Source organism: Oncorhynchus clarkii, chromosome 11 (assembly GCF_045791955.1).
Source record: "Oncorhynchus clarkii lewisi isolate Uvic-CL-2024 chromosome 11, UVic_Ocla_1.0, whole genome shotgun sequence".
Lineage (NCBI taxonomy): Eukaryota > Metazoa > Chordata > Actinopteri > Salmoniformes > Salmonidae > Oncorhynchus > Oncorhynchus clarkii.
Genome location: NC_092157.1, coordinates 10,676,681 through 10,704,623, shown reverse-complemented (window position 1 = coordinate 10,704,623; position 27,943 = coordinate 10,676,681). Strand labels below are relative to the sequence as shown.

The 27,943-nt window shown below is 45.9% G+C and overlaps 1 protein-coding gene across 16 annotated transcripts in view; it reads left to right on the top strand.

Annotated features, from left to right (window-relative positions):
- The window catches only part of LOC139420190 (band 4.1-like protein 3), a 129,030-nt gene that overhangs the window by 60,226 nt on the left and 40,861 nt on the right, over positions 1-27,943 (top strand). For 9 of the 16 annotated variants that reach the window (XM_071170003.1, XM_071170002.1, XM_071169995.1 and 6 more), the window contains exons 4-17: positions 5,384-5,488; positions 5,584-5,626; positions 5,778-5,853; positions 7,024-7,242; positions 8,490-8,577; positions 11,072-11,116; positions 14,446-14,598; positions 14,965-15,062; positions 15,296-15,471; positions 18,733-19,032; positions 20,909-21,162; positions 21,997-22,044; positions 22,236-22,271; positions 27,071-27,265. In XM_071170003.1, coding sequence (XP_071026104.1) covers positions 5,384-5,488; positions 5,584-5,626; positions 5,778-5,853; positions 7,024-7,242; positions 8,490-8,577; positions 11,072-11,116; positions 14,446-14,598; positions 14,965-15,062; positions 15,296-15,471; positions 18,733-19,032; positions 20,909-21,162; positions 21,997-22,044; positions 22,236-22,271; positions 27,071-27,265 — 1,836 coding nt within the window. The remainder of the gene's footprint in view (positions 1-5,383; positions 5,489-5,583; positions 5,627-5,777; positions 5,854-7,023; positions 7,243-8,489; positions 8,578-11,071; positions 11,117-14,445; positions 14,599-14,964; positions 15,063-15,295; positions 15,472-18,732; positions 19,033-20,908; positions 21,163-21,996; positions 22,045-22,235; positions 22,272-27,070; positions 27,266-27,943) is intronic. The other 7 variants (XM_071170004.1, XM_071170000.1, XM_071170001.1 and 4 more) reach the window with 4 other exon arrangements.

The following is a 27,943-nucleotide window of genomic DNA, read 5'->3' as shown; positions in this document are numbered from 1 at the left end:
CAGGGGGAAGAGAGAGAGGTGGCAGGGGGAAGAGAGAGGGGGGCAGGGGGAGGGAGAGAGGGGGCAGAGGGAGGAATGAGGGGGAGCAGGGGGAAGAGAGAGGGGGGCAGGGGGAAGAGAGAGAGGTGGCAGGGGGAAGAGAGAGGGGGCAGAGGGAGGAGTGAGGGGGAGCAGGGGGAAGAGAGAGGGGGGCAGGGGGAAGAGAGAGAGGTGGCAGGGGGAAGAGAGAGGGGGCAGGGGGAAGAGAGAGGGGGCAGAGGGGGGGGGGGTGAGGGGGCAGAGGGGGGGGGTGAGGGGGAGCAGGGGGCAGAGAGAGAGGTGGCAGGGGAAGAGAGAAAGGGGGCAGAGGGAGGAGTGAGGGGAAGCAGGGGGGAAGAGAGAGAGGTGGCAGGGGAAGAGAGAGAGGGGGCAGGGTGAAGAGAGCGGGGGCAGGGGGAAGAGAGAGAGGGGTCAGGGTGAAGAGAGCAGGGGGAAGAGAGAGGGGGGCAGGGGGAAGAGAGTGGGGGGGCAGGGGGAGGAGTGAGGGGCAAGGGGGAAGAGAGCGGGGGCAGGGGGAAGAGAGTGGGGGGGCAGGGGGAGGAGTGAGGGGCAAGGGGGAAGAGAGCGGGGGCAGGGGGAAGAGAGAGAGGGGGGCAGGGGGACGAGTGAGGGGGGCAGGGGGAAGAGAGAGAGGGGGGCAGAGGGACGAGTGAGGGGGGCAAGGGGACGAGTGAGGGGGGCAGGGGGAAGAGTGAGGGGGGGCGGGAAGAGAGAGAGGTGGCAGGGGGACGAGTAAGGGGGGCAGGGGGAAGAGAGATCGGGGCAGGGGGAAGAGAGAGAGGGGGCAGGGGGACGAGTGAGGGGGGCAGGGGGAAGAGAGGGGGGGGCAGGGGGAGGGAGAGAGGGGGCAGAGGGAGGAGTGAGGGGGAGCAGGGGGGAAGAGAGAGGGGGGCAGGGGGAAGAGATAGAGGTGGCAGGGGGAAGAGAGAGAGGTGGCAGGGGGAAGAGAGAGGGGCAGGGGGGGGGGGGCAGTGAGGGGGAGCAGGGGGGAAGAGAGAGAGGTGGCAGGGGAAGAGAGAGAGGGGGGCAGGGGGAAGAGAGAGGAGGCAGAGGGAGGAGTGAGGGGGAGCAGGGGGGAAGAGAGAGAGGTGGCAGGGGGAGGAGTGAGGCGAAAGGGGGAAGAGAGAGAGGGGGCAGAGGAACGAGTGAGGGGGGCAGGGGGAAGAGAGAGAGGGGGGCAGGGGGAAGAGAGAGTGGGGGCAGAGGGACGAGTGAGGGGGGCAGGGGGATGAGTGAGGGGGGCAGGGGGAAGAGAGAGAGGGGGGCAGAGGGACGAGTGAGGGGGGCAGGGGGACGAGTGAGGGGGACAGGGGAAAGAGAGAGGGGGGCAGGGGGAAGAGAGAGGGGGCAGAGGGAGGAGTGAGGGGGAGCAGGGGGGAAGAGAGAGAGGTGGCAGGGGAAGAGAAAAGGGGGATAGAGGTCAGAAGAGAGGGGGAGAGAGGTCAGAAGAGAGGAGGGGGATAGAGGTCAGAAGAGAGAAGGGGGATAGAGGTCAGAAGAGAGGAGGGGGATAGAGATCAGAAGAGAGAAGGGGGATAGAGGTCAGAAGAGAGGAGGGGGATAGAGGTCAGAAGAGAGGAGGGGGATAGAGGTCAGAAGAGAGGAGGGGGATAGAGGTCAGAAGAGAGAAGGGGGATAGAGGTCAGAAGAGAGGAGGGGGATAGAGGTCAGAAGAGAGGAGGGGGATAGAGGTCAGAAGAGAGGATTAGAGGAGGGGGTTAGAGGTCAGAAAAGAGAAGGGGGATAGAGGTCAGAAGAGAGGAGGGGGATAAAGGTCAGAAGAGAAGAGGGAGATAGAGGTCAGAAGAGAGAAGGGGGATAGAGGTCAGAAGAGAGGAGGGGGGGATAGAGGTCAGAAGAGAGAAGGGGGATAGAGGTCAGAAGAGAGGAGGGGGATAAAGGTCAGAAGAGAAGAGGGAGATAGAGGTCAGAAGAGAGAAGGGGGATAGAGGGGAAAGAAGAGTAAAAAGGGAAGTGTGATAAGAAGAGATAAGGCTAAGAAGAGAGAGGAGAGTGGAAAGACTTGAGGCGAGAGAGGAAAGTGGAGAAGGATCGAGGGGGCGAGAGAGAGACAGAGTTCACTGAGGGGATAAAAAGAGTGGAGAACAGAGAGAGGGACAGATAGTTCACTGAGGGGATAAAAAGAGAGGGGGATGATGGCATGACGTCCCCTCCACTCTCGCAGTGACATGCCACTCTTCTTCTGGTCCAAATGGTCTGACTCATCAATGTGCTCTGACCTACCACACAAACAGCATTCCAATTAACTATCCATCAGCCCCCCATCAATGCCACAATAACACTCCTAGAAATGGATGTAGTGACGTGGCGGCTAGGGAAGTGAAAACATGTTTTTCTCTCCATCTCTCTTTGTCCTTGTGGTTCAGTAGCTACATTGTTTGTAGCTTTGGGGATGTTGTTTTGATCACTCAGACAGTGAGTGAGATCGTTGAAGTGCTCCTTCTGGAAGGGAAATTGAGGCTGCAGAGAGCGGATGTTCTTTAGCGTTAGCCGCTGGCTGCCCAAGGCTAATTCACATACAGGTAACTGCCAAAATAAAGGAAACACTAACATAGAGTGTCTTAAATGGCATTGGGCCACCACCAGCCGCCAGAACAGCTTCAATGTGCCTTGCATAGATTCTTCAATTGTCTGGAAGTATGATTCTTCAATTGTCTGGAAGTATGATTCTTCAATGTGCCTTGCATAGATTCTTCAATTGTCTGGAAGTATGATTCTTCAATTGTCTGGAAGTATGATTCTTCAATGTGCCTTGGCATAGATTCTTCAATTGTCTGGAAGTATGATTCTTCAATGTGCCTTGCATAGATTCTTCAATTGTCTGGAAGTATGATTCTTCAATTGTCTGGAAGTATGATTCTTCAATGTGCCTTGGCATAGATTCTTCAATTGTCTGGAAGTATGATTCTTCAATGTGCCTTGGCATAGATTCTTCAATTGTCTGGAAGTATGATTCTTCAATGTGCCTTGCATAGATTCTTCAATTGTCTGGAAGTATGATTCTTCAATGTGCCTTGGCATAGATTCTTCAATTGTCTGGAAGTCTATTGAAGGGATGCGTCACCATTCACAAGAAATTCCATCATTAGGTGTTTTGTTGATGGTGGTGGAAAACGCTGTCTCAGACGCCACTCCAGAATCTCCTGTAAGTGTTCAATTGGGTTGAGGTATGGTGACTGAGACACACACACACACACACACACACACACACACACACACACACACACACACACACACACACACACACACACACACACACACACACACACACACACACACACACACACACACACACACCCCTTATGCTCCTTTGAGACCCCTCTTTCATAGTCCCTGAGGTCTCTTCTTCTAGCCGTGGTAGCCAGAATAGTGGGTAACTGGGCGTTTTATACATGACCCTAAGCATGATGGGATGTTAATTGCTTAATTGACCCAGGAACCACACCTGTGTGGAAGCACCTGCTTTCAATATACTTTGTATCCCCCAAGTGTTTCCTTTATTTTGGCAGTTGCCTGAAGCTTAGATTATTACTGGTCATTGTTTAATGAAGTTACAGTGGTTAAGTGGCTCCCCAAGAGGCCTTACGACCTGGGAAATGGCTTGACTGCGTTTCACAGTAAATCACTGAGACCTACCATAAGATGTTCCTCAATTACAAAAATATGGGATTTTCTTGCCTCCTATATTTTTCTTGCTGCATACACACACACACACACACACACACACACACACACACACACACACACACACACACACACACACACACACACACACACACACACACACACACACACACACACACACACACACACACACACACACACACACACAAACATACACACACACACACACACACACACACACACACACACACACACACACACACACACACACACACACACACACACACACACACACAAACACACACACACACACACACACACACACACACAGTTGTTTTGTACTTTATTGTGGGCTTGAATGGCACAACTTCTGTGTAGCCCAAGAATGTATTCATTTTGATCCCACGCTTTCAGAGGAAGTGACAACAGAAGGAGCAGATGTGTTTTTCTTGGAGGAGTTTTGTCTCTCTGATCGTGATGAGAGAGATAATTATCCGAGTCTTAGGCTTCTGTGGACGTCAAGACACTTGAACTGAGACCAATGGGATGTGACGGTACGCTGCAAAGACTTGGTTTGTCTCAGTTTTAACAAACCTAGCAACACTCTTTGAAAAAAAAGTGTTATTGTAGAACTGAAAAGGGTTCTTCGGCTGCCCCCATAGGAGAGCCCTTTGAAGAACCCTTTTTGGTTCCAGGTAGAACCCGTTTCTGTTCCATGTTGAACCCTTTCCACAGAAGGTTCTATGTGGAACCCAAAAGAGTTCTACCTAAAAACCAAAAAAAGGTTTCTACCTGGAACCAAAAAGGGTTCTCCTATGGGGACAGCCAAATATCCCTTTTGAAACCCTTGTTCGCTTTTTACTCCAGAAACACTCTACAAAATAACCCTCACAATCTTTGTCTGTTTCAAGGTGACATGTTTGGACATACCAGTTTCGTCGCAGGTGTAAAATAATTCTGCAGTAGGAGCATTTGATTATATATACAATATTTCCTGATCATTTGGTTACAGTCATTGCAGCTCAAGGTTTTATTAAGGGGGCAATTACTTTCTCTCATTGGGTCTTGCATAACTTTGTCAATTAAATAAATAAAATAAGTCTATTTTTGAGGGCTTGTTTGTAAACTCATGTTAGGTTTGGGTTGAAGATCTGATAACATTCAGTATCAAAAATATGCAAAAAAAAGAGAAAATCAGAAAGGGGGCAAATAGTTTTTCACGGCTCGGTATAAGCACCTCATTGGACTGTTTTTACGTAGCATTAAGGCATGTTGCTTATTTAGAGGTAACAATGGGAGCCTCACAGGTTGGCGTATCATGGTGGCAGGGAGCCTTGGATCTCACCCTGCGAGGGCCCGGCAGGGTAGCAGACATTAGGACACTCATCATGATGTGACACAAAATGGTGTGATGCTGGGAAATGGGAGTGGAGCCCTTTTTAACAGGCGACTTCTTCCCCTGTAGAGAGTTGAGTCATGGTTGAGTTGTGTGGATTCTCTTCTTTAGTGCAATCCATCATTAAACGGCTCCCGAACCGGTGCGAGGAATATATCACAATTTAGTGCGTTGGGATGCCGTTGTCATTTAGGAGGGGTTTGAGATCCGAAAAATTGTATGCCGCAGTAAACATCTGTCCAATGTATAATTTCAGGAATAAAATAATGTAGGTTAATCTAAGTGTTTTGTCTCTATCTGCAGAAACGGGAGAGAGGCCATGTGTTATTTGACAAAGTGTGTGAGCAGCTCAACCTCCTGGAAAAGGACTACTTTGGCATCACATTCCGGGACATCGAAAACCAAAAGGTGGAATTTGTCTTGTTGATTTTTCTGTGTAATTATTAGTGTTTTGAACATGTTTTGATGTGAATTAACACCGTCCTCTTGAACTCTTGAACCAGAACTGGTTAGACCAATCCAAGGAGATGAAGAAACAGATCAGAGGTGTGTAGAATATGAGTTTTTGAACGTTATTTCTCTGCGTGGTTTGAAAGTTAGCCAGCATGCTAGTTACTCCGGCTTAAAGGCACAATCTGGGTTTTTTCCTGCTGTTTAATGGTCATTTCAATGAAATTGTTGTTTTTGTACACTGCAGGAGCCGCCTGGAATTTTTCATTCAATGTGAAGTTCTACCCTCCAGACCCTGCCCAGCTGTCTGAGGATATTACAAGGTTACACTTTCTATAGTTCCACTTTCGGGATATACACTGAGTATGCAAAACATTAAGGACATTTGCTCTTCTCATGACATAGACTGAACAAGTGAATCCAGGTGAACTTCAATCACTGTAGATGAAGGAGAGTAAACAGGTTAGAGAAGGATTTTTAAGCCTTGGGTGAATGGACAAGACAAAAGATTGAAGTGGCTTTGAACGGGGTATGGTAGTAGGTGCCAGTCACACCGGTTACAACGCTGCTGGGTTTTTCACACTCAATAGTTTCCCCTGTGTAACAAGAATGATCCAGCACCCAAATGATATCCAGCCAACCTGACTCAGCTGTGGGAAGCATTGGAGTCAACATGGGCCAGCATCCCTGTGGAATGCTTTCCACACCTTGTAGAATCGACGAATTGAGGCTGTTCTGAGGGCAAAGGGGATGAAACGTTTATTTATTTTGACCCCTTTTTCTCCCCAATTTTGTGGAATCCAATTGGTAGATACAGTCTTGTCTTATCGCATTTCCCGTACGGACTCGGAAGAGGCGAAGGTCGAGAGCCGTGCGTTCTCCTAAACACAACCCAATCAGGCCGCACTGCTTCTTCACACAATGCCCACTTAACCCGGAAGCAAGCCACACCAATGTGTCGGAGGAAACACGGTACACCTGGCGACCGTGTCAGCGTGCACTGCGCCCGGCCCGCCACAGGAGTCGCTAGTGCACGATGGCACAAGGACATCCCTGCCGGCCAAACACTCCCCTAACCCAGACGACGCTGAGCCAATTGTGCACCGCCACATGGGTCTCCCGGTCGTGGCCGGCTGCGACAGAGCCTGGACTCGAACACAGAATCTCTAGTGGCACAGCTAGCCTTAGACCACTGCACCACTCGGGAGGCCGGGGGGATGAACCTTAATATTAGGAAGGTGTTCGTAATGTTGGTATACTCAGTGTATATAAGCATAATACCAAATTAAACATTTGTATCAATGAAATACTGTCCTGTGTGCATTATTTCCATTGACCTCTTTCTCGCTCTTTCTCTCTTTCTCTTTTTTCTCCCTTTTTCTCACACTTTTTTCTCTCCTCATGACACAAACTCCATCCCTCACTCTCCTTTCTCTTTCCCCACCCCTCTCTATCTGTCCCTCGCCCTCTCATCCCTTTCTCTCCCCTTCCAGATATTACCTGTGCCTCCAGTTGAGGGATGACGTGGTGTCTGGGCGTCTGCCATGCTCTTTCGCCACCCACACGGTGCTGGGATCCTACACGGTTCAATCAGAGTTGGGGGACTACGATCTCGAGGAGTCTGGGACGGACTACGTCAGCGAGTTCCGCTTCGCCCCCAACCAGACCAAGGAGCTGGAAGAGAAGGTCATGGACCTGCACAAGAACTACAAGTTAGTCTGTCTGTTGAGAACTACACTTAGAAGAAAGGGTTCTTCATCAGTTCCCATACGAGAACCCTTTTTGGTTCCAGGTGGAACCCTTTTTGGTTCCAGGTAAAACTATTTTGGGCTCCACGTAGAACCTTCTATGGAAAGGGTGTTGCATGGAACTCAAAAGGGTTCTAGCTGGAACCAAAAGGGTTATTTCTACCTGGTACCAAAAAGGTTCTTCAAAGAGTTCTATTGGGACAGCCCTTTTCGGTTCTAGATGGCACCTTTTTTTCTAAGAGTGTAGAAGTCAGTCTGGTTGTCTGTCCATCTGTCTGCCTAGAACTACAAGTCAGTCTGGTTGTCTGTTCGTCTGTCTCTCTAGAACTACAAGTCAGTCTGGTTGTCTCTTCGTCTGTCTCTCTAGAACTACAAGTCAGTCTGATTGTCTGTTCGTCTGTCTCTCTAGAACTACAAGTCAGTCTGGTTGTCTGTTCGTCTGTCTCTCTAGAACTACAAGTCAGTCTGATTGTCTGTTCGTCTGTCTCTCTAGAACTACAAGTCAGTCTGTTTGTCTGTTCGTCTGTCTCTCTAGAACTACAAGTCAGTCTGGTTGTCTGTTCGTCTGTCTCTCTAGAACTACAAGTCAGTCTGGTTGTCTGTTCGTCTGTCTCTCTAGAACTAGAACTACAAGTCAGTCTGGTTGTCTGTTCGTCTGTCTCTCTAGAACTACAAGTCAGTCTGGTTGTCTGTTCGTCTGTCTCTCTAGAACTACAAGTCAGTCTGATTGTCTGTTCGTCTGTCTCTCTAGAACTACAAGTCAATCTGATTGTCTGTTTGTCTGTCTCTCTAGAACTACAAGTCAGTCTGGTTGTCTGTTCGTCTGTCTCTCTAGAACTACAAGTCAGTCTGGTTGTCCGTTCGTCTGTCTCTCTAGAACTACAAGTCAGTCTGGTCGTCTGTCTCTCTAGAACTACAAGTCAGTCTGGTTGTCTGTTCGTCTGTCTGTCTAGAACTACAAGTCAGTCTGGTTGTCTGTTCGTCTGTCTCTCTAGAACTACAAGTCAGTCTGGTTGTCTGTTCGTCTGTCTCTCTAGAACTACAAGTCAGTCTGGTTGTCTGTTCATCTGTCTCTCTAGAACTACAAGTCAGTCTGGTGGTCTGTACATGTGTCTGTCCATCTGTCTGACCTAATGGAAGAGAAGGTCATGGTCTCAAAAGTAGCTGTCAAAAACCCATACAAAAAGCTGTGTGTATCTTTGTCTCTCCAGAGGAATGACGCCAGCTGACGCTGAGATGCACTTCCTGGAAAACGTGAAGAAGCTGTCCATGTACGGAGTTGACCTGCACCATGCCAAGGTAAAGTGGCCTAATTCAACTTTTACAAAACAGGCTACCTGTTATTGACCCCAACCCTGTTGTTGTTTTTCAAAATGCCTGCCATGTCATGAATTGAAAAAGCCCTATTGTTATGGCCTGCATGATGCTGCCAGGTTCCCTGCCCTTTGACCCCCAGCAGCTGCATGATGCTGCCTGGTTCCCTGTCCTTTGACCCCCAGCAGCTGCATGATGCTGCCTGGTTCCCTGCCCTTTGACCCCCAGCAGCTTCAATAGCCATTTGGATCATTGTTGTTTGAACCTTCAGGTCCAATCCATGGTGTTGTGTACTGCTCTCAGTGACACCCCAAAACCCCACTTCAGGTCCAGTCCATGGTGTTGTGTACTGCTCTCAGTGACACCTCAAAACCCACTTCAGGTCCAATCCATGGTGTTGTGTACTGCTCTCAGTGACACCTCAAAACCCACTTCAGGTCCAGTCCATGGTGTTGTGTACTGCTCTCAGTGACACCTCAAAAACCTAGGTCTAGGAGAAATAAGTTTAGTTTAGTTTAGTTTAACCTGCTACTAAATTTATGAATTTAGCCTATCAGAGGTGTGTACGCTATACATGGTCTGAATTTAGCCTATCAGAGGTGTGTTCGCTATACATGGACTGAATTTAGCATATCAGAGGTGTGTTCTCTATATATGGTCTGAATTTAGCCTATCAGAGGTGTGTTCTCTATATATGGTCTGAATTTAGCCTATCAGAGGTGTGTTCTCTATATATGGTCTGAATTTAGCCTATCAGAGGTGTGTTCTCTAGACATGGTCTGAATTTAGCCTATCAGAGGTGTGTTCGCTATACATGGTCTGAATTTAGCATATCAGAGGTGTGTTCTCTATATATGGTCTGAATTTAGCCTATCAGAGGTGTGTTCTCTATATATGGTCTGAATTTAGCCTATCAGAGGTGTGTTCTCTAGACATGGTCTGAATTTAGCCTATCAGAGGTGTGTTCGCTATACATGGTCTGAATTTAGCATATCAGAGGTGTGTTCTCTATATGTGGTCTGAATTTAGCCTATCAGAGGTGTGTTCTCTATATATGGTCTGAATTTAGCCTATCAGAGGTGTGTTCTCTATATATGGTCTGAATTTAGCCTATCAGAGGTGTGTTCGCTATACATGGACTGAATTTAGCATATCAGAGGTGTGTTCTCTATATATGGTCTGAATTTAGCCTATCAGAGGTGTGTTCTCTATATATGGTCTGAATTTAGCCTATCAGAGGTGTGTTCTCTATATATGGTCTGAATTTAGCCTATCAGAGGTGTGTTCTCTATATATGGTCTGAATTTAGCCTATCAGAGGTGTGTTCTCTAGACATGGTCTGAATTTAGCCTATCAGAGGTGTGTTCTCTAGACATGGTCTACCTATTACTTGCTAATGTCTGTTTTGTGTTGAATATTGTTATTTTGTAACTATGTTGTTTGTTTCTGTTGTTTGCAATGTCAGCTGGGGATCACATTTTAGGACTAACTACCCAAATCCAAGTAACCAAGTAAATCAAAAACTCAGATAAAATAACATAGATTTGAATGGAAATGGCACAGTCAGATAAAATACCAGTATCAGATAGATTATACTAAAGGAACGATAGGAGAGGAGAAACAGTTTTTTAAATTATTTTTTTTAGATCTTAGCTCAGCTTTTTACAAATATGGCACATTTTTGTCTTCATCAAAGAAATATTGTTTGGACATTTCTATTTCTGTTGCCGTGTTCTCCTGAGTGGTGCAGTGGTCTAAGGCACTGCATCGCAGTGCTAGCTGTGCCACTAGAGATTCTAGGTTCGAGTCCAGGCTCGGTCCCAGCTGGCCGCAACCGGGGACCCATGAGGCGACGCACAATTGGCCCAGCGTCGTCCGGGTTAGGGGAGGGTTTGGCCGGCATGGATGTCTTTTCCCATAATGCACCAGTGACTCCTGTGGCGGGCCGGGCGCAATGCACGCTGACACGGTCGCCAGGTGCACGGTGTTTCCTATGACACATTGATGTGACTGGCTTCCGGGTTAAGTGAGTATTGTGTCAAGAAGCAGCGCGGCTTGGTTGGGTTGTGTTTCGGAGGATGCACGGCTCTCGACCTTCGCCTCTCCCGAGTCCGTACGGGAGTTGCAGCGATGAGACAAGACTGTAACTACCAATTGGATGCCACAAAAGAATAATACAATTCCATTGCCAGCCATGTATATATAGCCTGACCCAACGATTGATTGGGTTATATCATCTGACCTCATGTGAATCAACGCAATGATGGAAAAACCATTCACCTCCTCACACCAAATGTGTAATAGAGTAAGCATATTGTTTTGTCTTGAAATATAATAATAATGAAATAATGACATGCAGCTATTTCACTTCAGATTTGCGTTAATAACCAAATAAGAGATCACACTGATAGCATGGAAACCTTCCCTCTGGTCAGAACAGCCTATGATTGTGTTTTCTTATTCTTACTGAATGTCCTAGTTGGTAGGAAGCCTGTTTGAGTGCTTGTCTCCAGCTAAGGGCGAGGTAAGGCTTGCATTTTGTTTGTGTGTATGTAGAGTTACATGTATGTTACATGTGTCCCTGTCTGAAAACCCCTGTCTTCGTGCATGACCTGTTAGAGTCCATTGTTTGGAGCTGTGGGGTTGGCTCACCACAGTTTCGAGTTGACATTGTGGATGCCTGTAGTTGTAGTCTCTTAGGTGGCTGTTGTGAGGTATAGGACATCACCCCCCCACCCTTCATATCCCCAGTGCATATATATCCCACTCACAGGGAGTTGTGGACCCCCTCTGTCCCCCCATCTGCTCTGTGACACCACGACTGTGTTGATCTGCAGACTTCAAGACCTTTTGGGGAAGGCCTCATCATCGTGATGTCATGTGACTAGTATCTGCCAACTTAGCCCCACATAGGCTACGTTCCAATATCCACACTAACATGCCACTTGGAATGAAGCAATCAGGAATGCATTTCAGGTGGTATGCTAGTGTGAAAATTGGAACATGGCATTAGATTTTAGACCAGAGTAGATGTCACTGCAGTCATAGGCTTTGCCTTATGAGTGATAGACTCCTCCATCACCATTACATTCACTGGCCTTGCAATGCCATCATATTGCGGTGTGCGAATGAAAGTTTAGACAAAATGCTTCCTGCTGCATTGTAGACCTTCAGCATCTATGAAACTGGAACACAGTTCATAGTGCAACACAGCTGAACATACCTGAGTGTTGCTCATTACTACCCTGAACTAAACAAAAATATAAACGCTATGCAATGTTGTGCACAAATATGTTTACATCCCTGTTAGTGAGCATTTCTCCTTTGCCAAGATATTCCATCCACCCGACAGATGTGGCATATCACAAAGCGAATTAAACAGAATGATCATTACACAGGTTCACCTTGTGCTTGGGGACAAATAAAGTCCTCTCTAAAATGTGCAGTTTTGTCACACAACACAATGCAACAGATGATTCACGTTTTGGGGGAGTGTGCAATTGGCATGCTGACTGCAGTAAAGTCCAACAGAGCTGTTGCCAGATATTTTAATGTTCATTAAAATATCTGTGTGTGCGGGGGATGGGGGGGGGGGGGGGGGTCATTCTGAATGGCTGGGCCTGGCTCTAAAGTGGGTGGGCCTATGCCCTCACAGGCCCACACATGGCTGCGTCCCTGCCCAGTCATGTGAAATGTATAGATTAGGGCCTAATGAATTTCAGTTGACTGATTTCCTTCTATGAACTGTAACTCATTAAAATCTTTTAAAAATGTTGCATGTTGCATTTCTATTTGTGTTCAGTACACATTTACATAGCTAAGACAAGTACATCAGTGTGCTCTTTAAATTCTCTTCAAAATCTGTGCTCCCCTCGTCTCCTTAACTTCATCTGCACTGATTGGAACGTGACAGGTAAAAACAAGATGGTGGAAGATCATCATTAGACTGGCTTTCACCTGGTCACTTCTTTCACCTGGTCGCTTCTTTCACCTGGTCACTTCTTTCACCTGGTCGGTTCTTTCACCTGGTCACTTCTTTCACCTGGTCACCTCTTTCACCTGGTCACTTCTTTCACCTGGTCGGTTCTTTCACCTGGTTGGTTCTTTCACCTGGTCACTTCTTTCACCTGGTCACTTCTTTCACCTGGTCGGTTCTTTCACCTGGTTGGTTCTTTCACCTGGTCACTTCTTTCACCTGGTCACTTCTTTCACCTGGTCACTTTTTTCACCTGGTCACCTCTTTCACCTGGTCACTTCTTTCACCTGGTCGGTTCTTTCACCTGGTCGCTTCTTTCACCTGGTCACTTCTTTCACCTGGTCGGTTCTTTCACCTGGTCACTTCTTTCACCTGGTCGGTTCTTTCACCTGGTCACTTCTTTCACCTGGTCACTTTTTTCACCTGGTCACCTCTTTCACCTGGTCACTTCTTTCACCTGGTCGGTTCTTTCACCTGGTCGCTTCTTTCACCTGGTCACTTCTTTCACCTGGTCGGTTCTTTCACCTGGTCACTTCTTTCACCTGGTCGGTTCTTTCACCTGGTCACTTCTTTCACCTGGTCACTTCTTTCACCTGGTCGGTTCTTTCACCTGGTCACTTCTTTCACCTGGTCACTTCTTTCACCTGGTCGGTTCTTTCACCTGGTCACTTCTTTCACCTGGTCACTTCTTTCACCTGGTCACCTCTTTCACCTGGTCACTTCTTTCACCTGGTCACTTCTTTCACCTGGTTACCTCTTTCACCTGGTCACTTCTTTCACCTGGTCACTTCTTTCACCTGGTCACCTCTTTCACCTGGTCACCTCTTTCACCTGGTCACTTCTTTCACCTGGTCACTTCTTTCACCTGGTCACTTCTTTCAGATCAGTGCAATGAAGGAGAAGAGGAGAGGACAGAATTTTTAGGCAATTGAGAAAGAGCCCAAGACCTGCTCCTGGCTATAAAGCCAGATATATCACTAGTGAAAGTGGGAGTTGTGAAAATAGATAGTTTTAGGATAAATAATTGGTTTCTGTTAATGTAAGTCCATTTCTTGTCTCTTGAGTTCTTGGTTTCGGTGAAATATGTCCGTCGACATTACAACAGCTCTCATGATAGCTCTCATAAATTACAAAGCTAATTTGAATCCGTCATTGAGAAATGCTTTGTAAATGGCTTGCTGTATCGCCAGTTGTCTTAAGCCGTCTATCTTGTGGGAGAAAGTGGTGGTGTTTTTACAATCAAGAAACCTTTTTTTGCCTGGTTTTCAGTTTGTTTTGGCATTAGTCAACTACTTTCCTGTTATCATGTACACATTTTATTTGTCACATGCACAAGAACAGTTAAATGCTGAACTTGCAAGCCCTACCCAACAATATTTTAAAAAGTATATTAAAAAAACACTAATAAAAAACAGGAGAAATAAGAAATAAAAGAGGATGCTCTCTTATTTCCACTTGGTATAGGAGTCTAGTAAAGAGTGGACATACTGTAGAACAGGCCCGTTTAACACCAGGCCTGGAGGGCCGAAACACCTCTGGACTCTCTGGGTCAATTAGTAACGTTCATCATTCAATGGTAAAGAAAAGCCCTTTGGCCCTTTAGGCATGGAGTTGACCAGCCCTGCCGACAGTAAACTGAGGACAACATCCAAAAAGTGTGTTGAGTCAAGCCCAAACTGACTGACACCCAGGCTACCTCAATGTGAAACTAGTTTGAGTTGCAACATTCCAGAAACTTTCCCAAAGTTCCCTGTTTTTTTTTTTATACCAGTTTGCAGATGTTTCAGGAATTTTGCAATAAAGAATCAAATAAAAAGTGTAGTTTGAGTAGTGTCAAGTTGTTGACCACGGTGTGTGTTCCTGCCGGTCCTTCCCAGGATTCTGAGGGTGTTGAGATCATGTTGGGCGTGTGCTCTAGCGGTCTTCTGATCTACCGTGACCGCCTGCGCATCAACAGGTTCGCATGGCCCAAGGTCCTCAAGATCTCCTATAAAAGGAATAATTTCTACATCAAAATACGCCCCGGAGAGGTAAGCATGTCAGCATGGCCCTCCTAACATGAAAGAAGTGTCCCTATCCTGTTTCATGTATGTAGAATGGCATCACATAGAATGGCATTGCATAGAATGACATCACATAGAATGGCATTGCATAGAATGACATCACATAGAATGACATCACATAGAATGACATCACATAGAATGACATCACATAGAATGACATCACATAGAAGGACATCACATATAATGACATCACATAGAATGACATCACATAGAATGACATCACATAGAATGACATCACATAGAATGACATCACATATAATGACATCACATAGAATGACATCACATAGAATGACGTGTGTGTGTGTGTGTGTTTTCTGTACGTTTTGCTGTCAGTTTGAGCAGTTTGAAAGCACCATCGGGTTCAAGCTCCCCAACCATCGGGCGGCCAAGAGACTATGGAAAGTCTGCGTGGAGCACCACACTTTTTTCAGGTGAGACCTGGGCCACCACCTCAACGTGTAGACATCTGCCATTTCAGTGGAGGGTTTTGAAAGTAAATTTATAGCTATTGTATATTGTCTTGATTATCTTCACGCTGGGTTGGAGTAAAAGCCTGCATGCCCTGCTTCCCTCCAGGATCATTTTTCTATCCCTGCTGTAATAGTGTGGCTTTCTTGACCTCGTCCTTGTTCTCCTGACCTCACCATTCCTCCCTGTCCTCTAGGTTGGTGTCTCCAGAAACTCCCCCCAAGAAGTTCCTAAATCTGGGCTCTAAGTTCCGATACAGTGGGAGAACCCAGGCCCAGACGCGACGAGCCAGCTCCCAGATCGTCCGTCCGGCGCCCCGCTTCGAGCGCTCCACCAGCAAGCGCTACATCATGTCGCGCAGCCTGGACGGAGGTTCGTAGTTCCATCAACATTTCTCTTAGGAATGAAAGAGGATTGTGTCACATTTCTTCCCATAGAGTTTGTGTTGGGAAAGTTAGCCTGAAAGCATTGAGTGCGCCACCATAAAGCTAGGTACAGGACATCAACCAAAAACGACTCAACCCAAATGAACAAGAAAATCATGTTGTCCTTGTCCCCCTCTGTCTCTATGTCCAGCCTATTTTGAAGTTACTATCTCTTAAGCTGTTGAATTCAGCTGATAGGGTGTCAAGAGGACAGTACATTTGACCATACAGCTCAGGCACCAATCAATCAATGAACCCATCTGTCATAATGGCCATACCACTGCACACCTTGTGACATCTGTCAATCAATCACACTTGATTTGGTCTTCACAACCATTGACATTCACTCAGGTCCTTCCAGACCTGTCATTGGCTGACAAGTGCCACTGGCGTGAATAGGGAATTGGTATTTTGTATACTTTCCCTTGAAATTCCCTAGAACAATGCAACATTATATTCTCCACAGAGCCATTTTGTTCACCGTTTGTCTTGAGTGTGGCCGTTTGCTTGATAGCGTCACCATTTCCCAGTCTACATGAAAGCTTAAGAGAACCTCCCTAAGCAGCCGTGCTGTGAAGTCGCTAAAGTCAGTATGTCGCTCAGACTCATTACAGCTTGTAGCCATTGTTTTATCCTCGCTGCTCTGCACTCACATCGCCTTTTCATCCCCTCAAAGTACCCAGGGCTGTCCCCCTCTCCCCTGTCTTTATCAACCAGTCCCAGACCATGAGTAAGGTCCTTTATTTTTCAGGCCAGCTCACAGAGGTAGCCGCAGTTAGATGGCTCATAGTGACAGCGGCTGTGTACGAAGAGGGAATGGATACTCGCCACATGAATTTATCAGACGCCCCCATTGTGTTATTTTGACATCGTCACTCGGCAACGCACCCTCTGCTTTTGTTCTCACCCGTTCTCCCCTGGTCCAACCCATTCCCCCCTGTTCCCAACTGTTCTCACCCGTTCTCCCCTGTTCTCACCCGTTCTCCCCTGGTCCAACCCATTCCCCCCTGTTCCCAACTGTTCTCACCCGTTCTCACCCGTTCTCCCCTGGTCCAACCCATTCCCCCCTGTTCCCAACTGTTCTCACCCGTTCTCCCCTGTTCTCACCCGTTCTCCCCTGGTCCAACCCATTTCCCCCTGTTCCCAACTGTTCTCACCCGTTCTCCCCTGTTCTCACCCGTTCTCCCCTGTTCCCAACTGTTCTCACCCGTTCTCCCCTGTTCTCTCATGTAACCCCTTGTTCTCCCCTGTTCTCTCCTGTTCTCCCCATTCTCCCTGTTCTCCCATGTAAGCCAATGTTCTCCCCCATTCTCTCTGTTCTCCCCTATAACCCCCTGTTCTCCCCTGTTCTCCCTGTTCTCCCCTGTTCTCCCCTGTAACCCCCTGTTCTCCCCCATTCTACCTGTTCTCCCCTGTAACCCCCTGTTCTCCCCCATTCTCCCTGTTCTCCTCTGTAAAGCCCTGTTCTCCCCCATTCTCCCTGTTCTCCCCTGTAAAGCCCTGTTCTCCCCCATTCTCCCTGTTCTCCCATGTAACCCCCTGTTCTCCCCTGTTCTCCCCTGTTCTCTCCTGTTCTCCCCCATTCTCCCTGTTCTCCCATGTAACCCCTTGTTCTCCCCTGTTCTCTCCTGTTCTCCCCATTCTCCCTGTTCTCCCCTGTTCTCCCCATTCTCCCTGTTCTCCCCCATTCTCTCTGTTCTCCCCTGTAAAGCCCTGTTCTCCCATGTTCTCCCATGTTCTCTCCTGTTCTCCCATGTTCTCCCCTGTTCTCTCCTGTTCTCCCCATTCTCCATGTTCTCTCCTGTAACCCCCTGTTTCCCCCTGTAACCTCCTGTTCTCCCCCATTCTCCCTGTTCTCCCATGTTCTCCCCTGTTCTCTCCTGTTCTCCCCCATTCTCCCTGTTATCTCCTGTATCCCCCTGTTTCCCCCTGTAATCTCCTGTTCTCCCCCATTCTCCCTGTTCTCCCATGTAACCCCCTGTTCTCCCCCATTCTCTATGTTCTCCCCTGTAAAGCCCTGTTCTCCCATGTTCTCCCATGTTCTCCCATGTTCTCTCCTGTTCTCCCATGTTCTCCCCTGTTCTCTCCTGTTCTCCCCATTCTCCATGTTCTCTCCTGTAACCCCCTGTTTCCCCCTGTAACCTCCTGTTCTCCCCCTTTTTCCCTGTTCTCCCATGTTCTCCCCTGTTCTCTCCTGTTCTCCCCATTCTCCCTGTTCTCTCCTGTAACCCCCGTTTCCCCCATTCTCCCTGTTCTCTCCTGTAACCCCCTGTTCTCCCCAATTCTCTCTGTTCTCCCCCGTTCTCCCCTGTAATCCCCTGTTCCCACCTGTTCTCCCCGTCCTCCCCTGTAACCCCCAGTTCTCCCCATTCTCCACGTCCTCCCCTGTTCTCCCCATCCTCTCCTGTAACCCCCTGTTCTCCCCAATTCTCTCTGTTCTCCCCCGTTCTCCCGTTCCCACCTGTTCTCCCCATTCTCCCTGTAACCCCCTGTTCTCCCCTGTTCTCCCCTGTAACCCCCAGTTCTCCCCTGTTCGGCCCCGTTCACTGATTAATTGGAGAATTTGTTTTTTAATTATATTTATGCCCCTTCCAGAGCTCTGTGAGCCAGCTGTCTTTGTCTTGATTGCCGGCGTGGGTCGTCACTATCGTATCAGAACTGTGGATGAAAACCGGTCCATTTGAATGTAAATGTTGTTGTAGCTGGCGTCCCCAGCTGATGTCTCATCTCGGGGTGACGAGCTCTTTTGGCGGAATTTCACTAGCTAACTGATGTGGCAGAGAGACTCTGCCAATTGGGTGTGGTGCCAATTTAATATGAGCCTCCTCGGGGCCCGTATTAGATTCAGACTCGTCATTATCATTGGACCGAAAAGGCAACATTGATATTTATGTCTCAACTCCTCATTGATGGGAGCCAGTTCAGTGTCTGACGGTTGGTTCTCCTCCCATCCGAAAGTGTATCCATCCTCTAGCACTGTAAGACTCAACTCCATCTCTTAGTCTGAGGCTTTCCATAACACTGTGAATCAGACACAACATACACATCCTTTAACATTCATGTATTCAAATCTATAGTCAATATCTCTACAGAATTATAATATAAACCAACAATATTCTCTCAAGTGCTCAGCTGACGCACTAATGCTCAGATTTGAATAGTATTACATCATCATGTTAATATTGAATTTCTATGCAATCCTCCTCAGCTCCGCAGAGTACACCCAAAAGGAGTTCACCCAATAGGAGTTCACCCAATAGGAGTTCACCCAAAAGGAGTTCACCCAAAAGGAGTTCACCCAATAGGAGTTCACCCAATAGGAGTTCACTCAATAGGAGTTCACCCAATAGGAGTTCACCCAAAAGGAGTTCACCCAAAAGGAGTTCACCCAAAAGGAGTTCACCCGAAAGGAGTTCACCCAAAAGGAGTTCACCCAAAAGGAATACCCCCCAGTCTGTATCCCCGAGAATTGAACCACCTGCTAGTTTTAACGTCGCTAAACCAACAGGTAGATATCATGCACTGTGTGTCTCTGTACATGCTAACAGTAGATGTAGCCCCTGCTAGCTATGCCTGCTAGTTAATTATCACATTTATGCTTCTTCCCTTTTCCTATTTTTGACGAGGGCCATTTTGTTTTGTATTTTGGGCCCTTTTTAGAGACTCCCCCCTCAGTGCTGACCAGGCTTGCATGCTCCCGTGCTGATTGGGGGAGCTCCCTGCCTAGCATGTGAATGCACCATGGCCTTCGCTTCACAGCTGTTCACTTGCAGTTGTTTGTTTCCCAAAAAATATGGAGGAAACAAAATACGCCTTGTTGTGTAAGCTTGGCCGCTATTGGTTAAGGAGACTTGACATTTACTCACTTTTTCTCCCAGCGCGTAACATGGAGTCAGAGTGCTTTCTGTGCCGTCACAGATGTAGGGAGATGGTACAAGTTAACCTAGATACAGTTAATATTGGGTAGGATATGTGTTTTTCTTGGCTGAGTGATAGAACACAGCTTCTTAGCTGTGTTTGGGTCCACAACAAGGATGCAGTCCATTCTCTCATCTGTAACTGCAACGACGGAGCATATTTTTATGTGTCAGTTAACAGCACATCCAATACCTTTGGATTTCCTGACTCGTTTACACCCTGATGCAGTAGTTTTTCTATTGATATTTCAGTGTGTGAAAGGAGCCTTTAACAAGTAGTTTGAGCCTTTGATTTCCAGTCAATGGGGAAATTTCCAAAGCTGCGGTAAGTTAAAGAATGTTTGTAAGGCCTGCGTATCGAGGAGTTTAAACATGACAGGTTATCAGGGATTTAGAATTCCAGTCCAAGAAGATGTTAATAGAGAGCATTTATGATGAGAGTTGTCAACCAATCAGAAAAACCTCTGCATGGAAACTGATAGCAAATCAGAAAACCCCTTTTCTCCTCCTAAATGTGGACCCTGGTATTTCACTAGTTGCTTACTTACTGTTTTACCTGAAACTCTTGATGATATTGTTGTATAATATCATACTGCTGATAAGATTCTATGAGCAGCTACACTACATGATCTATATAAGACTAAAATATGTGGACACCTGCTCATCAAACATCTCATTCCAAAATCATGGGCATTAATATGGAGTTGTTCCACCCTTTGCTGCTATAACAGCCTCCACTCCTCTGGGAAGGCTTTCCACCAGATGTTGGAACATTGCTGCATGGACTTGCTTCCATTCAGCCACAAGAGCATTAGTGAGGTCGGCAACTGAAGTTGGGCGATTAGACCTGGCTAGCAGTTGGCGTTCCAATTTATCTCAAAGGTGTTTGATGAGGTTGAGGTCAGGGAACTGTGCAAGCCAGTAAAATTCTTCCACACCGATCTCGACAAACCATTTCTGTATGGACCTCGCTTGGTGCGCGGGGAATTGTCATGTTGAAACAGGAAAGGGCCTTCTCCAAACTGTTGCCACAAAGTTGGAAGCACATAATTGTCTAGAATGTCATTGTATGATGTGGTGGTGTCCACATACTTTTGTATACGAAATGTTCAGGGCTAGCTTTGTCATTTCAAACCACACAATGATTTCAGAATATTGCTTTAATTACAGATCATATCTGATAGAAAAGCTCTGATGTTGATAATATGTTATTATTTGTTATTATCAACAAGAATGGGATTTAATATCTCCTGTATCTCCTGAGTCAATGGCTGTGATGACTACGCTGATACAGACTGTAGCTCATTAGCATTACCTCTCCAACCCGCTGACCTGCAATATTGCCTCCGTTAAAGGAAAATGACAATTCCCTAAATGGAAAATGATCTGTGTGTGTATGTGTGTGTGGGTATGTGCGTGCTTGTGTCCGTGCGTGTGCGTGCATGTGCGTCTATGTGCATGCTTCAGAGATGGGCTCGGACCTATACGGAAGGGCGAAGGGCATCGCCATGAGCGACCTCATCACCACCGTGACACCGGAGAAAAGGGTGGAGGAAAGGAAGGCAGAGGAAGAGGTGGAAGTAAAGGTGGAGGTAGAGGTGGAAGTAGAGGTGGAAGTAGAGGTGGAGGTAGAGTTGGAGGAGGTGGAGGAGGATGAGACCACGAAAGCCACCGAGATCTCTCTACCAAGTCCAACCTCTCCCATTCGACACGACACCAAGGTATAGTTCTCCACACCCAATCAAATATCTCGTTCCTTTGCCCACCCCTGAGAGCATTCTATAATACATTCCTCTGAGTACCCAGATTCCACTCTGAAAATGACAGCAGTTTATTGCCGGAGCCAAGAGTAGAAAGTAGCTAGCGCCAGCCAGAGCTATTCTGTCAGACAGACTAGAGCCAGATGGCCTTTCTCCTTCTAGGGTAGCGAAGTAGCACAAATCTCATTGTCTGGGGATGCCACCCTGTGCTTTCACGCTCTGCCACTCTCTCTATCAGGTAGGCAGGTCCCTGATAAGTCACTAATGGAGAACTGACCTGAACCTTCAATACTCTGGCAGAGCGGCAAGTTCAGATCAGTGCCAGAACACTCAGCGAAAGGCAGGGCCAGACTATTTGAAATGTAGAAATAAAAATGGCTTTTTTTAGTGAACAAATTGATGACAAGGAGCTTAACCTGAATGAACTTTGGCAGATGTAATGTCTGTACTTACTACCTAGGATAAGGGTTCTTAGTAGAATACAGAGGTCAAACTACTAACGTTAATTGCATTCGTGATGAACATTTATACGGTGGGAGAGTGACCTCAAGCTGGTGGAGTCATCTGTAATGTAGTTTAATGATATTATGTTGACATAGGTCATCTGAATATGTTTTAATGCATTTCCTGTTTACTTTTTCTTTACCCCGAAAACAGTTTACTAGTCACTACTTTGTTCAACCACTTTTCCTAATAGCTAATGTTTAGGTAAATATGAGTTCTGGGAAATGCTATACTCAACCCTAACAGCCACGGTTCTCTTTCTCCTCATGCTGTTGTGTTACTACTAAACAGACTGAACTGACTGACACTGGTGTCGATGGTGAACTGACAGCCACGGAGGTTTGTAACATGGGTAGTCACTAGTCACCTCAACTCTCATCTCCTTTTGTAGAAATCTTACGTTTTTTTGGTTTCACATTTCTATTTCAACAATATCTGATGTTATTTGATAATTCCTCTCGTAAGCTATAACGTGTGTTGTATTCCGGTTTCGATATCAAATTCCCTCTCTGTGCTTCCCATGCTGCCAGTCGGACCAGGAAGATGAGTCCGAGTTAAAGACACAGGTATACTAACTAAAGTACCTTAACACTCATTACCACTCATTTCATCCACAGCTGGTCAAACGACCATTTCACCCACAACCTGTGAGCCTGGGATTCGAAATCACTGAAGGCTGCACATTCAACAGCTGCAATCGACGAGGAGATATAGATTTGACATGTAATAAAATCTAACGGACTGTCATTTTCTTTCCAGAACAGGCTCATAAGATGAATAAAGCAGGAGAATGTGTTTGTCAGACATAGTCTGCTGATGTTAGAGGTTGGTATTGTATGGAACAGCAGGCTAGTGCATGGTGGGGACTTGGTTTGGACAGTAACAGTGGATTTACCATTTTTTATGTCGTCAACATGAGGGGTTTGTAACAGGTAGCTGTTATAACAGACAACATGAGGCGTTTGTAACAGGTAGCTGTTATAGCAGACAGCATGAGGGGTTTGTAACAGGTAGCTGTTAAAACAGACAACATGAGGGGTTTGTAACAGGTAGCTGTTATAGCAGACAGCATGAGGGGTTTGTAACAGGTAGCTGTTATAGCAGACAGCATGAGGGGTTTGTAACAGGTAGCTGTTATAGCAGACAGCATGAGGGGTTTGTAACAGGTAGCTGTTATAGCAGACAGCATGAGGGGTTTGTAACAGGTAGCTGTTATAACAGACAACATGAGAGGTTTGTAACAGGTAGCTGTTATAGCAGACAGCATGAGGGGTTTGTAACAGGTAGCTGTTATAACAGACAACATGAGGGGTTTGTAACAGGTAGCTGTTATAACAGACAACATGAGGGGTTTGTAACAGGTAGCTGTTATAACAGACAACATGAGGGGTTTGTAACAGGTAGCTGTTATAACAGACAACATGAGGGGTTTGTAACAGGTAGCTGTTATAACAGACAACATGAGGGGTTTGTAACAGGTAGCTGTTATAACAGACAACATGAGGGGTTTGTAACAGGTAGCTGTTATAACAGACAACATGAGGGGTTTGTAACAGGTAGCTGTTATAGCAGACAGCACAGCTGTTATAACAGACAACATGAGGGGTTTGTAACAGGTAGCATAACAGACAACATGAGGGGTTTGTAACAGGTAGCTGTTATAGCAGACAGCATGAGGGGTTTGTAACAGGTAGCTGTGTTATGAGGGGTTTGTAACAGGTAGCTGTTATAACAGACAACATGAGGGGTTTGTAACAGGTAGCTGTTATAACAGACAACATGAGGGGTTTGTAACAGGTAGCTGTTATAGCAGACAGCATGAGGGGTTTGTGACAGGTAGCTGTTATAACAGACAACATGAGGGGATTGTAACAGGTAGCTGTTATAACAGACAACATGAGGGGTTTGTAACAGGTAGCTGTTATAACAGACAACATGAGGGGTTTGTAACAGGTAGCTGTTATAACAGACAACATGAGGGGTTTGTAACAGGTAGCTGTTATAGCAGACAGCATGAGGGGTTTGTAACAGGTAGCTGTTAAAACAGACAACATGAGGGGTTTGTAACAGGTAGCTGTTATAACAGACAACATGAGGGATTTGTAACAGGTAGCTGTTATAACAGACAACATGAGAGGTTTGTAACAGGTAGCTGTTATAACAGACAACATGAGATGTTTGTAACAGGTAGCTGTTATAACAGACAACATGAGGGGTTTGTAACAGGTAGCTGTTATAGCAGACAGCATGAGGGGTTTGTAACAGGTAGCTGTTATAACAGACAACATGAGGGGATTGTAACAGGTAGCTGTTATAACAGACAACATGAGGGGTTTGTAACAGGTAGCTGTTATAACAGACAACATGAGGGGATTGTAACAGGTAGCTGTTATAACAGACAACATGAGGGGATTGTAACAGGTAGCTGTTATAACAGACAACATGAGGGGTTTGTAACAGGTAGCTGTTATAACAGACAACATGAGGGGTTTGTAACAGGTAGCTGTTATAACAGACAACATGAGGGGTTTGTAACAGGTAGCTGTTATAACAGACAACATGAGGGGTTTGTAACAGGTAGCTGTTATAACAGACAACATGAGGGGTTTGTAACAGGTAGCTGTTATAACAGACAACATGAGGGGTTTGTAACAGGTAGCTGTTATAGCAGACAGCATGAGGGGTTTGTAACAGGTAGCTGTTATAACAGACAACATGAGGGGTTTGTAACAGGTAGCTGTTATAACAGACAACATGAGGGGTTTGTAACAGGTAGCTGTTATAACAGACAACATGAGGGGATTGTAACAGGTAGCTGTTATAACAGACAACATGAGGGGTTTGTAACAGGTAGCTGTTATAACAGACAGCATGAGGGGTTTGTAACAGGTAGCTGTTATAACAGACAGCATGAGGGGTTTGTAACAGGTAGCTGTTATAACAGACAACATGAGGGGATTGTAACAGGTAGCTGTTATAACAGACAACATGAGGGGGGGTTTGTAACAGGTAGCTGTTATAACAGACAACATGAGGGGTTTGTAACAGGTAGCTGTTATAACAGACAACATGAGGGGATTGTAACAGGTAGCTGTTATAGCAGACAGCATGAGGGGTTTGTAACAGGTAGCTGTTATAACAGACAACATGAGGGGTTTGTAACAGGTAGCTGTTATAACAGACAACATGAGGGGTTTGTAACAGGTAGCTGTTATAACAGACAACATGAGGGGTTTGTAACAGGTAGCTGTTATAACAGACAACATGAGGGGATTGTAACAGGTAGCTGTTATAACAGACAACATGAGGGGTTTGTAACAGGTAGCTGTTATAACAGACAACATGAGGGGATTGTAACAGGTATGTTGAACTAATGATACCATGTTGTTTTGAACTAATGTTGTCTGATGTTTATTCACTAACATGCTACCTTTTATTTTGAGATTTTGTTTTGTTGATGTAATACATACTGGATTAATAGCATATGCCAGGTGGAAGTTATTGCTAGATAGAGAGTAAGAGGATGTTGAGTTATATTGATATCTATGAACGCTTCCTTAAAAAGGGGCAAATCCTAACTTCCATTTAGTCATGCATTGATTTCAATGGGAGACTAATTGAAAATGTTACTTAAGTGAAAGTTAGGATTCGCTGCAAAATGCAGATAATTCATTTGAAAAGAAGGTCTGTTTCGGATAGATTATGACGTTATATATTCAGCTCATTATACTGCAGCTGTGATCATAATACGAACATGCATCAAAGTAAAGGACATTACATTTGTCAATCTGTCACCACGGTGATACTTAGCCATGCTACTTGAATAGCAGCACACAAGCTGCTCTCCCAAAGATTCAGATGTGTAATTTGTCTCACAAAACACAGTTGATTTTCTATTGCATTCACTATCTCATTCATTTGTTGGTTTTTAGCTTGCGCTTTAGCGTCCAGTGGCATTCTTGTTTTCCATGGAATTTTATTTTCAGTATTTTTTTAAATTCATGGACATAAAACATATTGCACAATCTGAAACAACATAACACAACACTGCTATATTGACTTGACATCCATACACATGTAACATCTAAACCTTAACGGTAACTGACCCTAACAGTAACTAAGCCTAACAGTAACTGACCCTAACAGTAACTAACCCTAACGGTAACTAACCCTAACAGTAACTGACCCTAACAGTAACTAACCCTAACGGTATCTGACCCTAACAGTAACTGACCCTAACAGTAACTAACCCTAACGGTAACTAACCCTAACGGTAACTAACCCTAACGGTAACTGACCCTAACAGTAACTAACCCTAACGGTAACTAACCCTAACGGTAACTGACCCTAACAGTAACTAACCCTAACGGTAACTAACCCTAACGGTAACTAACCCTAACAACAGTAACTAACCCTAACGGTAACTAACCCTAACCCTAACGGTAACTAACCCTAACGTAACTAACCCCCTAACGGTAACTAACCCTAACAGTAACGGTAACTGACCCTAACGGTAACTGACCCTAACAGTAACTAACCCTAACGGTAACTGACCCTAACAGTAACTAACCCTAACGGTAACTGACCCTAACAGTAACTAACCCTAACGGTAACTGACCCTAACAGTAACTAACCCTAACGGTAACTGACCCTAACAGTAACTAACCCTAACGGTAACTGACCCTAACGGTAACTAACCCTAACAGTAACTAACCCTAACAGTAACTAACCCTAACGGTAACTAACCCTAACAGTAACTAACCCTAACGGTAACTAACCCTAACGGTAACTAACCCTAACTAACCCTAACAATAACTAACCCTAACGGTAACTGACCCTAACTAACCCTAACGGTAACTGTAACTAACCCTAACGTAACTAACCCTAACAGTAACTGACCCTAACAGTAACTAACCCTAACGGTAACTGGTAACTGACCCTAACAGTAACTAACCCTAACAGTAACTAACCCTAACGGTAACTAACCCTAACAGTAACTAACCCTAACGGTTACTGACCCTAACGGTAACTAACCCTAACTGTAACTAACCCTAACGGTAACTAACCCTAACGGTTACTAACCCTAACCGTTACTAACCTTAACGGTAACTAACCCTAACGGTAACTAACCCTAATGGTATCTAACCCTAACAGTAACTAACCCTAACAGTAACTAACCCTAACGGTAACTAACCCTAACAGTAACTAACCCTAACGGTTACTAACCCTAACGGTAACTAACCCTAACGGTAACTAACCCTAACGGTTACTAACCCTAAAGGTAACTAACCCTAACGGTAACTAACCCTAACAGTAAAAGTAGTGTATCATTATCAGTAAGATTACTTCTCTTCCTGCTCCTCAGGACACAGTGGGCACGCCGGAGGAGCTGTTGAAACACACAACCAACATCAGTGAGCTCAAGAGATCGTTCCTGGAGACGGGCGCCGACTCGGCTGGCCTTACCGAATGGGAGAAGAGGCTGTCATCGTCCCCCCTGCGCTCGCCGCGCCTCGACGAGGCCCCCATGATCGAACCCCTGGAACTCGACGAGGTACCGGTAAGTTCATTGTTTAATCAGAGAGGGACAGAATGGAGAGAGAGAGAGACTGGGGGACATCAACATACTTTTTGGAGACCCCTCCATTTTCTACAAAACATTTAGTAGAACCTCACTGGGTGGAAACATCAACATGAGAAATCTAGTGGCATCTAATCCAGTGGTGGCCAGTGTGCAGGTTTTTGTTCCATTCCTGCTCTAACACCTGATTCTACTAATCAGCTGCTCATTAGCTCCTTGGTGAGCTGAATCAGGTTAGAAAACCTACTGGATGTACATACACAACCCTGATCTAAAGAGAAATAACAATTCACCTTTGATAGGCTATGCTTTGAAGGTTGAGATGTGTCTGCTAGAATGTGAGAAGAATGAGATGTGTCTGCTAGAGTGTGAGAAGATTGAGATGTGTCTTCTAGAGTGTGAGAAGGTTGAGATGTGTCTGTTACAGTGTGAGAAGATTGAGATGTGTCTGCTACATTGTGAGAAGGTTGAGATGTGTCTGCTAGAGTGTGAGAAGATTGAGATGTGTCTGTTACAGTGTGAGAAGGTTGAGATGTGTCTGCTACAGTGTGAAAAGACTGAGATGGGTCTGCTAGAGTGTGAGAAGATTGAGATGTGTCTGCTAGAGTGTGAGAAGATTGAGATGTGTCTGCTAGAGTGTGAGAAGGTTGAGATGTG